General features: G+C 40.3%; 1 protein-coding gene across 2 annotated transcripts in view; it reads left to right on the forward strand.

Moving 5' to 3' along the window:
* MDM1 (Mdm1 nuclear protein) overlaps nt 1–14403 on the forward strand; it is a 98323-nt gene that overhangs the window by 48075 nt on the left and 35845 nt on the right. For both annotated transcript variants that reach the window (XM_082256974.1, XM_082256975.1), the window contains one exon: nt 1770–2039. In XM_082256974.1, coding sequence (XP_082113100.1) covers nt 1770–2039 — 270 coding nt within the window. The remainder of the gene's footprint in view (nt 1–1769; nt 2040–14403) is intronic.

Consider the following 14403-nt stretch of genomic DNA (forward strand, 5'->3'; position numbering starts at 1 on the left):
GGCGGAATGATCAAAGTGTTCAGCAAATCCCAGAAGGAGAAGACTACACTGCCACCTCATGCATGGAGCATAGACCAATGACACCACAAGTGCTGGGGGAATGTTAAAAGAACTCACCAGATGACGTGGATCCTCTCTTGTCTTACGACAAAGAGGTTTAGCAGGGCTTAGGTGGTCTCCCCCACCATAGGATGTTTCTGTATCTCCTGGGTCCACTCGTGCCTCCTCTCCTCCACCTTACTCCTTATTCCCAGAAGGCTCAGCGTGTGTATAGGAAAAGGGATACAAAATGCTCATGGTGTACTTTTATTGAAAAATATATATTTAGGTACAGAAATTCCTTAAAAATCCATGAAAAATCCCCCAAAATATATCCAAAAAGTCCAAGGGAATAATTGCAGAAAAATTATGTAAGCCACGGGAAGATATAAATACCTATTCAGGTGTAAACACGGTGGGGAGTGCAGGGACGCCAAGCGAGCAGCCTGTGTTCCACCCCTACACTTCTGCCTACTGGTCACATAGTCTACGTGCGTTCCAAAATGATGCGTTTCATTGTCAGCGTGTGATGTCTTCAGATTTTGGAATGCACGTACAAGAGCATTCCAAAATCTGCATTCCAAAATCTGAAGACGTCACATGCTGATGACGAAACGTGTCATTTTGGAACGCACGTAGACCACGTGACCGGTAGGTGGAAGTGTAGTGGTGGAACAAACTAGGTTGCACTGAGTAAATACAGCTGGATAAAATAATAACTGTGTCTGTCTCCATTTCAGGCTGCAAAACAACAAAATGTGATTATTTTAAAGGAGGGGGTGATTATTTTCTATACCCGCTGTATATAAAATCAAGACCAACAAATAAATTGCAATACTCCCAGGTAGCTTATGACCTGGTGTATCATACATTGTTTAATCAGCTGCTTCACATCATTATTACTATGGGAAGAGGAAACCTCTTATAGAAATACGCTAGTGTTTTATACATCATTTGCATACACTGATTACATAGTGATAATAACCAGGAGAATAGCTGTATTGAAGTGTTTCATGGTTAACTTCTTTAGAATACAAGGAAACAGAATAGGCTGCAATGTAACTATAACATGTTAATTTGAAAGTACTTCAAAAACAATATTCACATAGAGTTTAGTTTCACTTTAAGCTGCAATGACTGTTACATAGTTACATAGTTAGTCAGGTTGAAAAAAGTCCATCCGGTTCAACCAAAAAATAAAACGTAATGAAAACCCAACCATGCAATCCCATATACACAATCCTATACCCGCTGTTAATTCAGAGGAAGGCGAAAATAAACCCCAGCAAAGCATGATCCAATTTGCTACAGCAGGGAAAAAAAAATCCTTCCTGATCCCCCGAGAGGCAATTGGATATTCCCTGGATCAACTTTACCTAAAACATTTTTTAGTACCCATTTATATTATGTACACCTAGGAAAGAATCCAGGCCTTTTTTAAAACAATCTAGTGAGCTGGCCAGAACCACCTCTGGAGGGAGTCTATTCCACTGTTGAACTATTCATGGCCAATGACCTCTGTTCCATAATTTACATGATATACTATACCTATACGTACAGCTGCTTGGGAAATTACCTGTCTGATCAGGAAATGTAATTTATGTAGGTTACTGTTATTAAAAAGTATGTATACATTTATATATATTTTATATGGATGAAAAGAGCTGAATAATATTATGAGGAATTATTTACAGATGTTAAGTTAGTGTCCTTTTTTATTTGTTGTATAGTCTACATACTTCTTCAAGAAATGAAAACAGACAGCAGTTACCAACCAAAGCTAAAGCTGCCTCCAATACTGGTAATCTTGGGGTTTCGGATGTTTCCACCCACCCAGTAAGAAGAAGACTAGTTTGGGATGAATGTGAGGACACAGAAAAAACAGAAGAGGTAGAACCACTGAGAGAGGAGGATGACCCCGAAGAAGCAGCTGATGCAGAAGATGGAGACCAGCTCCAGGAAAATGCTGAAGAATCCCATGCAGATATTATCGAAACAAGGTAATCAAGTTACCCATAATAAACACCTTTTTTTATACATGTAACTTCTGTATATTTTTTTAGTAATACATTCTTTCTTGTATATTGAGGGACACAAGAAGTCTCAAACCTTTTGTTCTACTTCTGCCTACAGGAGAAATATATAGTGTAAAAAAAAATGTTGCCAACACAGAATAACCTCACCCACAACCAGAATGCCTCCGTTTTTTTCTAGTGCCCTGAGCTCTGTTTGTTTGGAAGATTTATTTGCTATCAACAGTTGCTGGTTAATTCACACTGGAAACAGAAATCCTGGGAACACAGGTTTACTAAGTTAATTTAGTATGCAAGCGTTCTCTGTGGAAATTTCTCCAGTCATCAATAGCTACTGGTAGATTCAGGCCAAATATTGGTTATCCTGGAAGTATCCTCAATAAACCAATCAGTGCAGGTTTTCCCAGTTCATCAACACAAGGCGTACCAAAGTTGAGACATCTCGGCAAAGAATCTTCGCAGGCTTGTCCCCATCCAGAGGGGCACAGTCATGGCGCGGCCTGGACTCCACTTTTAGGTCAGGCCTTTATGTTGAGGAACTCGAGCTATGAGTCTAGGGCTGAGCCAGTTTTACCGTCCCCTTCTCTGAAACTCGCTTTTGTAAATACCTAGCAGGCCTATGCTGGGTTTTACTTTTCTTTGTTTCATACCAAGGCTACGTATGTAGTGTAGGCTACAAAAACAACTGTAACTGATTGGCCATTTTCTGGGTGATTAAAAGTTTTTTCCTTTTACTTCTGTGCTTGCACTATACTTGCACTATGCTTTATGTACTTTGCACATTGGCCCCATGTACGAGGTGTCCTCTTTTTTTTCTGCTTTGGATATACAAGGTAAAGGTTATCTTTCCCTCCTTCTCCATTTTCCCCTATAGCTTAACTTGATGATGCAGCTGTAATAAAGTAGTGAGCACACAGCACAGTGGCATAGTGGTTAGCACTTCTGCCTGGCAGCACTGGAATCATTGATTTGAATCCCACCTCAACACTACTTGCCCTGAGTGTACATGTTCTTGTGCTTGCCTAGGTTTCCTCCAAGTATTTTGGTTTCCTCCCACACTCCAAAGACATGCTGTTCGGTTAATTGGCTTCTGTCTAAATTGGCCCATGTATGTATGTATGCAATTTACCTTAGATTGTAAATCCCTTGAGGGCAGGAGCTGATGTGAATGTACAATATAAATTTAAAGAGCTGCATAAATTGTCAGTGCTATTAAAATAATTATAAATCACAGATTATCAGATATCTACTGGAGGGTTTTACCTTCTGTGGTCAGCTTCAGACAGTCTGATCTTTAGAACCAAAGAATGTGGGAAAGAGGCAGCACTGTATATGGAGATTGTTTGGACAAGCTGCACAGAGATAAGAGACTATATGCTGTTAGCTAAAATTTTCAACCCTGAGTAAATAGGCCATGATGGCATGGTTTTCCCTAAGATGAATGTCATCTAGTGGTCAGACAAGTAATAGAAAAGTTTAGCTCTAAAGCCTCCTCTTTCTGAGATGCAGGCATTACATCTAGTGTTTTTGCTACAGTGCTTCATCCTGTAGTTTCTAAGTGGTTAGCAGCGATCCTTTTCAACATTTCTCTCTGCATCCACAAATAATTTTAAGAGGGCACTGTACTGGTTCATTGGTTCTGATTGCTCTTGGTATTTTAGTACATTTTTCAGTTGTGGAATTGCTTTTTAGGTCTTAACCCTTCACATTGTTTTTGTTTGGCCTTCACTAATTACTTTGGCAAGCAGAAGGGGTATCAGTATCTGGATTCAAACCCAGGACCTCTGTTGTGTCTGGCAGTGGCTTTTCATACTGTGTCACTGTGCTCTTCCCATGAACTTCCTATTTACATATGCCATTGCACTTCCTGTTTGCCAGATGATTGTGCTCTTCTCCAGCAAATATCTTGCTTCTTGCACTCCTGCTGCCATCTGTATCTTCATTACCACTCGTGACCAACCTTCATATATTTCTTGACTACACTTCTTCCTCTTGATTCCAACCTGCAACCACTTGTTACGGACCTTTGGCTTGTTCACCTAATGCACTTCTGCATGATACCTACCTACTACATCTGTTTCCAGGCCTTAGCTTGCTCTCCTTCTGGTGGGGATATCCTGAGGACTGCGACCCCCCATTTCCCATAAGGAGTTCTAGTGAAGACTGGTTAGTGCTTAGAACCTGCACTTCAGGTGAGTCAGGATCCCCTGTCAGGAAGGGCCAACTTGTATATTTATCCTGCTGGGTTCTTTCCACTGCTATAGCTACCGGCCTCCAAGCCTGACCCCTCACCATGACAAGGGGGGTGGTCTGTGCATACATGCGAACTGCAGGACTTGTGTGAAGGGCTTATCTTTCATGGAGAGACCACCTATAACCCATAGATCACCAACATGAATTTCTCCCCTTCCTTGCTGAATCAGACTCATACATGCTGGACCTCTTTGATATGATGCTAAAGGTTACTTCTTGTAAGGTCTATCATCGCACCTGTAAGGCATATTTAACTTGATGTGAGTCTTGGGGCTTCCACACAAGGAATTCTCAGTTTGGTCTGGACCAGCTTTTGGTTCTCTGCATTATCAAGGGTCAGTTTTTTTTCCCTCTAACTTGCTTCTGAGATCATTGGCCTATAACTCGTTGAATAAGACCTCTCTACTGAGAGATTCCCATGTAGTTCCCCCTGTGGCTTGGTGAGGTCTGAATCTGATTCTCTCTGTGCTTCAGAAATCACACATTGGACCTATTAGACACATTTCTTTCTTTACTCTCACTGCATCATGATGTTTCCTGTACCTATTACCTCTGTGGTGCGAGTTTTGCACTGCTGACCTTATTCTACAAGGAACCTCTTTTGGTTCTGCGCCAGGATAAGGGGATGTTGAGGCCTAGGACTTCCTTTATATCGAAGGTAGTTTTTGTCTTTCACCTACTTTATCTAGCTTTTTTTTTGGAGTCCACTGAGGGACACAGGTCTAACTCTTTTGTGTTTATCATCATGCTCCCAGTACTACTTTGTTACAAAACTGAGACATGGTGGTTGTGGGGTTATCCTTTGTAGGCGAACAGTTTTTTGTTGCCAGTATCCATTTATCCTGTAAGCTGCAGTATAAACTAGGTTTAGGGCTTACTGTGTTCTTCAATGGAGTCAATGAAAAGTATCAATTTTTTTTGTCCAAATCTTTTTATTGAAGGTATATGCAGTACATGGTAATCAAAACAGATGCGTAAATCACAACATGGACAGGTTTGATGCAAGTTAGACATCTTAGTGCATAAAATAAATGAAAAGGGGGAGATAACACAGCAAAAAGGAAAACAATAGGTAAGGGTAAGGCATCACAGTAAGTCTACCAAAAGCACATTCGCCAACGTATGGTCATGGAGAGGGCAGTGTCCTTATAGTCCTAGGAGACTGGGGTGTGGGATAGGCGATGTTTCCACCTTTTGGGTCGGTCCCCCGAACCCCGACACCCCCTGAGGGGAACACGCTGTGTCGGGGACAGGGGACCAGCACCGTAGTCGCAGAGGTCCCAGTCTTGGGTAATGCGAAGCAGGGACACCTGACAAGATCGTTATTGGAAAGCAGTGACCAAGGCGTAACAAGTAGGAAAACAGAACAGGGGATGGGGGAGGTAAGGAGGGGGGAAGAGGGGAAAGGGAAGAAGGGGAGGGAGAGAGTGAGGGAAGAGCGGGAAGGGGGCAAGGGGGGGGTGGAAAGGTGCAGGAGATGTCAGGGAGTAAGGGACGAACCCTTAGGTGGTGCACAGAAGGGGCCTACCTATACAAGGCGAAGCACAGTCAGGTATGGAAATGGATGGTTAAATGTTCAGCGTTTGAAAGTCCGGTAGGGACTTGAAATGTACCCAAGAAGCCCAAGTAGTGTAATGTTTATGGTAGGAGTCCTTGGCCTGGGCAATCAGTTCCTCCATCTCCTCAACCTTTCGAATTCTGCGGAACCATTCCGCTAAAGTAGGGGGAGAGGTGGAAAGCCATCGGCAGGGAACGCACATTTTGGCTGCGTTAATAAGGTGCAGGATTAAAGACTTTTTATACACAGAGCGAGGTAATGATGTGTGGTGTAGAAGATATTGAGCAGGGGTAAAATCAGGTGTGAAAGTGGTAATACGGGAGATGAGGGAGTGCACCTCTTTCCAGAATGGCTGGATGATAGGGCAGTCCCACCAGATATGCAGCAGAGACCCCTGGTGCTGAGAGCATCTCCAACATGTAGGAGAATTAGTCGGTGAGAATTTATGCAAGATTTCGGGGGTTCTGTACCATTTAGAGTAGATTTTGAATCCTGTTTCCTGTGCAAACACATTCAAGGATCCTTTATGGATATAGTAGTAGAAAAGTATTAATAGGATGGAAGTACAAACATCATAATGAATTTCTTTTAGGTATTTATGCTATGTTTACTATGTTTTATTAAGAGTAAAATGTTCAATTTCATCACATTTCATGTAGAGTCTGGCTGTGTATTACATTCCAGAAGAGGATATTTGTAAAAACACGCCTTGTTAAAAATGTAAAACTATACTTTAGGCAGCAAATAACATAATGACTTCCTCAAATATCACCATGCAAGATTCACATTAAAAAAAAAAAGGTCTACCACATACCTAAATGAATGTCCTAAAATCTCCTTCCCATGTTGCTTTGCAGCAATTCACTTTTTAAAATATAAGTTGCTTTGTCGGATTTATGACTTGATGCTGTTATGTCCCGAGACAAAGATGTAGTTATCAAGCAGGAAACTATATTTTCCCCTGTGCACTTCAGTGTGTGTCTGCATGACATCATTAATGATCCTATGGGCAGCGATGGTGGGCATTATTAGGGATCACCAAGGTTGCTGTGTCAGTTTTCATGAAGGGCGTGAGAAGGCAGACACAAAACTCCAGACCTCCACTACCAGCCACGACTGTACACACCTTTGTCTAAAAAGAAGACACTGCATACAATGGGCGACTAGCTGGCTAATCTGCCAGTTCAGTAACAATGGGTGAGTCAGTAGGCAGGAATCACATAAATGTGAATGGTTAGGAGATAAAACTCTAAATGTAATGTGGCATTTATATGGTTATACTGTATATAACAAACCCTTACAGATTCATACATTAAATTATAGAGGGAAAGGCTAATGTGAACATTTCTGTGTCTGCAATTTTTTTTTTTTAATGCATTTTACTTCTTGTAGACTCGAGCTTGGTATACATCTGTCTATAATATAGATCAAGGGTCTCTAAACTTTCTAAACAAAGGGCCAGTTTACTGTCTTTTAGACTTTAGAGGGGCCTGACTGTGTGGTCAGTGGGAGTAGAGAATCTTTTTTTGCCATTAGAGAAATAGTGCCCCATTGTCGGTATCAGTGAGAGGAATAGTGTTCCATTATTGGTTTCAGTCAGAGGAATAAGGCCCTTTTTGGTGTCAGTGGGAGGACTAGTGTCCAATTATTGGTGTCGGTGGGAGGACTAGTGTCCCATTATTGGTGTCAGTGGGAGGACTAGTGTCCCATTATTGTTGTCAGTGGGAGGACTAGTGTCCAATTATTGGTGTCAGTGGGAGGACTAGTGTCCCATTATTGGAGAAGATATTAGGGTAATTGGCGCTGCCAAATGCTAAATTAAAATGTAAAAGTGTGTCTCATAGATCTAGGTACATTAAAATGTTCCGAAACAGTTATTGCTGTAGGTGGTGGTCCCTATAATGTAACTAATGGTCTTGATGGTAAGCCACAATAAATATTTGAAGATGTCAATAAATTAATAATAAAAATTGACCATTCATCAATAAATATCACAAATAAATACTTGGTAGCAATACATTAATAAGGCAACCCAATCAATAAAAGCAGTGAAGTATCTCAAAGTTCAAAGGATAGTGACTCTTAAAACAATTGGTGTGAACACTAGGTGGCAGTGTTGATCAAAATTAAGTAGAGATGTCTGAGTGACTGGAAAGTGCCAGGTGCTATAATTAAGTCACAAATCTAAGTGAAGTGCCAAAAAATGGGTGTCTAAGTGAAATCAAATAAATATAGAAACAAGCCAAGTAGTATAAAAATGCATATGATGTGCCAAGTGGATGATAAAAAACAATTAAATAGGTGAATTTATGGTGGTTGAATAAATATGAATATAAATAATAATAAATTAGTCCATGTTAAAAATGAAAAAGAGTCCAAAGCAAAATATATGCTCAATATAATAGTCCAAAAACGTGCAATAAGGTGATAGGACGTGCCAAAGAAAATCGCATGGATAGAGGGGGTGTCTCCTGGTGTGAATCAGGATGTGGGTGCTGGGTGAGGGAATTCCGTGCTCCCCTTCCTAAAAAGCCCGCACTCACCAGAGAGCGGCACCCCTACAGGGGTAACCAGCGTTGGATAATTGGGGTAAACCCCGATGAACCTCGGTGAGCCTCTCCTTTCCTGGTGGGACCAGTGGTATTTCCTCCCTCAAATGGTAGGTAATGGGGATGAGCGATGTGCAAATAGGGTAATGAGCAGCGCTCCAGCAAGGATGATGTCCGGGATTATATGGGTAAAGAAACACTCATATAGTGAAGTACCGTAATGGATATTCTTTTATTAAACAGATAAAATCAAGTACTCACATTTAAAAACCGGATAAAACGTCTGTAAGAAAGTAGGGACCGCGAACCCCTCGTATAGCGGTATATCCGGACGCCGTGCGCCTCAACGGCCGGATGTGCGTCTCAAGGTGCGGAACTGACGTGCCTACGCTCTACGCGTTTCGTCATAAGACTGACGTCATCAGGAGCAGGCTGCTCCTGATGACGTCAGTCTTATGACGAAACGCGTAGAGCGTAGGCACGTCAGTTCCGCACCTTGAGACGCACATCCGGCCGTTGAGGCGCACGGCGTCCGGATATACCGCTATACGAGGGGTTCGCGGTCCCTACTTTCTTACAGACGTTTTATCCGGTTTTTAAATGTGAGTACTTGATTTTATCTGTTTAATAAAAGAATATCCATTACGGTACTTCACTATATGAGTGTTTCTTTACCCATATAATCCCGGACATCATCCTTGCTGGAGCGCTGCTCATTACCCTATTTGCACATCGCTCATCCCCATTACCTACCATTTGAGGGAGGAAATACCACTGGTCCCACCAGGAAAGGAGAGGCTCACCGAGGTTCATCGGGGTTTACCCCAATTATCCAACGCTGGTTACCCCTGTAGGGGTGCCGCTCTCTGGTGAGTGCGGGCTTTTTAGGAAGGGGAGCACGGAATTCCCTCACCCAGCACCCACATCCTGATTCACACCAGGAGACACCCCCTCTATCCATGCGATTTTCTTTGGCACGTCCTATCACCTTATTGCACGTTTTTGGACTATTATATTGAGCATATATTTTGCTTTGGACTCTTTTTCATTTTTAACATGGACTAATTTATTATTATTTATATTCATATTTATTCAACCACCATAAATTCACCTATTTAATTGTTTTTTATCATCCACTTGGCACATCATATGCATTTTTATACTACTTGGCTTGTTTCTATATTTATTTGATTTCACTTAGACACCCATTTTTTGGCACTTCACTTAGATTTGTGACTTAATTATAGCACCTGGCACTTTCCAGTCACTCAGACATCTCTACTTAATTTTGATCAACACTGCCACCTAGTGTTCACACCAATTGTTTTAAGAGTCACTATCCTTTGAACTTTGAGATACTTCACTGCTTTTATTGATTGGGTTGCCTTATTAATGTATTGCTACCAAGTATTTATTTGTGATATTTATTGATGAATGGTCAATTTTTATTATTAATTTATTGACATCTTCAAATATTTATTGTGGCTTACCATCAAGACCATTAGTTACATTATAGGGACCACCACCTACAGCAATAACTGTTTCGGAACATTTTAATGTACCTAGATCTATGAGACACACTTTTACATTTTAATTTAGCATTTGGCAGCGCCAATTACCCTAATATCTTCTCCACTTTCAGATATAGTTTTACTATATTTTTGGGGTAGGCTGCAGCCAACCACACAATTAGATCCATTAGCGCGGAATTCTTTCTTCAATAGTGTCCCATTATTGGTGTCAGTGGGAGGAATAAGGCCGTTGTTGGCGTCAGTGGGAGGAATAGTGTCCAGCTTTTAGTATTAGTGGGAGGAATAGTGCCTCATCATTGGTGTCAGTGGGACGAATTATGTCCCATTGTTAACCACTTCTGGACCAAGCCTATTTCTGACACTTGTTGTTTACAAGTTAAAATCAGTATTTTGTGATCGAAAATTACTTAGAATCCCCAAACATTATATATATATATATATATATATATATATTTTTTTTTAGCAGAGATCATAGAAAATAAATGGCGATCAAATGAACAAAATTTTATAGTAGCTGCGCTAACCAATCTGTGAATAATTAGTACCAAAATCAACATCCACAAATAAAATCCACAAATAAAAATTATACAATACACTTGTTCCAACACCGCTAACCAACAAATTGTGATAAAAAAGAATATTAGTGTATATTAAAACTTAAAATAAAAATAAAAAAAAATCAATAAAAAATGTCAATTAATCTATTTCATACCAAGTGTGTAAAGTTGCTCATATGGTGATACACCCAACCGATACGTGCTATTATCCACCACCTTCCAACTTCACACTCACCAGATTTCTGTACAATATGTGCCTGATCAATATAATCGTCTCCCAGATATATGCCACAACATTCCAATGACACAATTCTGATGTGATATAGCGATCCCAGGTCTATCCACTGATTTCTTATTTGGTTCAATTGGCTCCCCTCTCATGCACTCATAATTAAACAAAAGCCATCATTGCAAAATATCCCATCTACTTTGTTTCTAACTAATGATAACATTTTACACTCACATTTCGAACTGCCCTCAGACCAGCACTAAGTCTGTCCAGCTATCCACATAAGCCTGTGTAATCGCTGCTCCGTTCAATGGAGCCGGCGTGTGTGTCAAGCCTCGATTTTGATGCAGGTCAGGAACTGGAAGTAGCATGGCCTTACTCCAGCAGCTTCAATGCTTTTCACAATCACAATGCGTCATCAGGAAGCTCTGAGCTGGTCATCTTGTGATCCGAGATTGTCTTTTATTTATTTATTTATTTTTATCTTAGGCTTTCCGGCCTGTAGGAGAGATCTGAGATCTTATTGACCCCAGATTTCTCCATAAAGAGGACCTGCTATGTATTATTCCTATTACAAGGAATGTTTACAAAAAAAAAAAAAAAATTAAAGGGAAAGTGTAAAGATAAAAAAATAAAAATAAAATAAGCAAAAAAAAAAAAAAAACAATTTGAAGTGAACGCATATGTACGTCGTGCCCCCATATGTAAACCGCATTCAATCCATACACGTGAGGCATCACTGCGAACGTTAGAGTGAAAGCAACAATTCTAGCCCCAGATTTTCTCTGTAACCCTAAACTGGTAACCTGTAAACAATTTTAAAAGCTCTGCCTATGGAGATTTTTAAGTACCGAAGTTTGGCGCCATTCCACGAGTGTGCGTAATTTTAAAGCATGACATGTTAGGTATCATGACATGTTAGGTATCTATTTACTCGGCGTAACATCTTTCATATTATACAAAAAAATTGGGCTAACTAATTGCTGTTTTTTTCTTAAATTCATGAAACGTTTTTTTTTCCCTCAAAAAAACAGGTTTGAAAAATCGCTGCGCAAATACCGTGTGACATAAAAACTTGCAATGACCGCCATATTATTCCCTAGGATCTCTGCTAAAAAAACATATATATATATGTTTGTGGGTTCTGAGTAATTTTGTAGCAAAAAAAATTATGATTTTTACATGTAGGAGTAGAGTGCCAGAATTGGTCCAGTATGGAAGTGGTTAACAACTAAATACTTTCTAAACCTTACTTCTTCAAAATGTAGATGTAGAGGGATCAATGAATGTTTATCAATCATTTGTTGGCATTGATCATATTTAGAAATTGTATAAAATCTTTATGTGGTAGTTTTTGGGGGGGTTTCTGTACGGTTTAGTTCATAAAAAGCGCCTGATTTATAAAATACAAAATTGTAACTTTGTGTGACTACACTAAGTGTGTAGACCTTGCCGTTCCTTAGTCCCCTAGTAATTGCTTTATCGCTGGTCATGTAGTCTGCCACATCACTTGATGCAGTACTCACTAGGGAATGTAGCCTGGGGTTTGCATCTGAGGTCTTTTATGGTCATTTTAATGAGAGGAGGGGGTGTATAGGGACACTTCACTAAAAGCTCAGGTATCCTTTAAGTTTTTTTTTATCTTCCTTGAGCTGATCCTCTAAAGGAGTTGAGAATCTTCACACAGTAAATTGTGTGAATATTCACATGTGTTATCCAGTCACATGCAGATGCAATAACTAAACGATAATTTGCTTTGCACATGCTTGGATAATTGTAGTAAATATTTACACAGTTTATTGTGTGAAGATTCTCAACTACTTTAGTAATTAATCCTCACAATGTCTTCTTTACCTTGCTTATACAAACTAAACTTACAGATAAAAAAAAATATACAGTGGGGATCGAAAGTTTGGGCACCCCAGGTAAAAAATTGTATTAATGTGCATAAAGAAGCCAAGGAAAGATGGAAAAATCTCCAAAAGGCATCAAATTACAGATTAGACATTCTTATAATATGTCAACAAAAGTTAGATTTTATTTCCATCATTGACACTTTCAAAATGACAGAAAACAAAAAAATGGTGTCTGCAATAGTTTGGGCACCCTGCAGAATTTATAGATTGCCCCCTTTGCAAGGCTGAGACCTGCCAGTGTCATGGATTGTTCTCAATCGTCATCTGGGAAGACCAGGTGATGTCAATCTCAAAGGTTTTAAATGCCCAGACTCATCTGACCTTGTCCCAACAATCAGCACCATGGGATCTTCTATGCAGTTATCTAGAAAACTGAAACAGAAAATAGTTGACGCTCACAAAGCTGGAGAAGGCTATAAGAAGATAGCAAAGCATTTTCAGATGTCAATATCCTCTGTTCGGAATGTAATTAAGAAATGGCAGTCATCAGGAACAGTGGAAGTTAAAGCAAGATCTGGAAGACCAAGAAAAATATCAGACAGAACAGCTCGCAGGATTGTGAGAAAAACAATTCAAAACCCACGTTTGACTGCACGATCCTTCCAGAAAGATCTGGCAGACACTGGAGTTGTGGTACACTATTCCACTATAAAGAGATACTTGTACAAATATGGTCTTCATGGAAGAGTCATCAGAAGAAAACCTCTTCTACGTCCTCACCACAAAGATCAGCGTTTTAACTTTGCAAATGAACATATAGACAAGCCTGATGCATTTTGGAAACAAGTTCTGTGGACCGATGAGGTTAAAATTAAACTTTTTGGCCAGAATCAGCAAAGGTACGTTTGGAGAAGAAGGGGCACAGAATTTAACCACTTTACCACTAGAGGATTTTGCTGTCTTACGTCTGAGCCACTTTTTGCGATTCGGCGCTGTGCGACTTTACAGGACAATTGCCAGGTCGTGCGATGCTGTACCCAAACAAAATTGACGTCTTTTTTTTCCCACAAACAGAGCTTTCTTTTGGTGGTATTTGATCACCTGTGCGATTTTTACTTTTTGCGCTATAAACAAAAAAAGAGCGTTTATTTTGAAAAAATAACAATATTTTTAACATTTTCCCCCCCCCCCAAAAAAATGTAAAAATCAAAATGTTTTTAAATTTTTGGCCAATTTGTTTTCTGCTACCTATGTTTGGTAAAAAAAAATCACAATAAGTGTATTTTGATTGGTTTGCGCAAAAGTTATTGCGTTTACTATCTAAGGGAAAGATTTCTGTCATTTTTGGTGTTTTTTTTTTAACGAGTAATGGCGGCGATCTGCGATTTTTTTTGCGGGACTGCGACATTGCGGCAGACAGATCGGACCCTTGACTGACATTTTTGACACTTTTGGGGGTACCAGTGACATTACTGCAGTAATCAGTGCTATAAATATGCACTGTTACTGTAAAAATGACACTGGCAGGGAAGGGGTTAATGTATGCCTGGTGCTTACTGACGTGTGTGGGGGGAGGTGACTGAGTGAGTCAGGGACAGATTGGATGTTCAGCTATGCTGAACACTGCGATCTGTCACTCCCTGTCACTTAGGAAATCCACCCGTTCTGTTTACACAGGCGGGCGGATCTCCAAACTAGATTCCCCGACGATCGGGGAAGAGCATCGGCGATCACCGCCGCTCCTCCCCTGGCCCGACTCCCGCTGTGACTGAAAACAGCGGGAGCGCGCCTCCGGTG

The sequence above is a fragment of the Pelophylax lessonae genome (genome assembly GCF_965119305.1).
Source record: "Pelophylax lessonae genome assembly, chromosome: 4".
Lineage (NCBI taxonomy): Eukaryota > Metazoa > Chordata > Amphibia > Anura > Ranidae > Pelophylax > Pelophylax lessonae.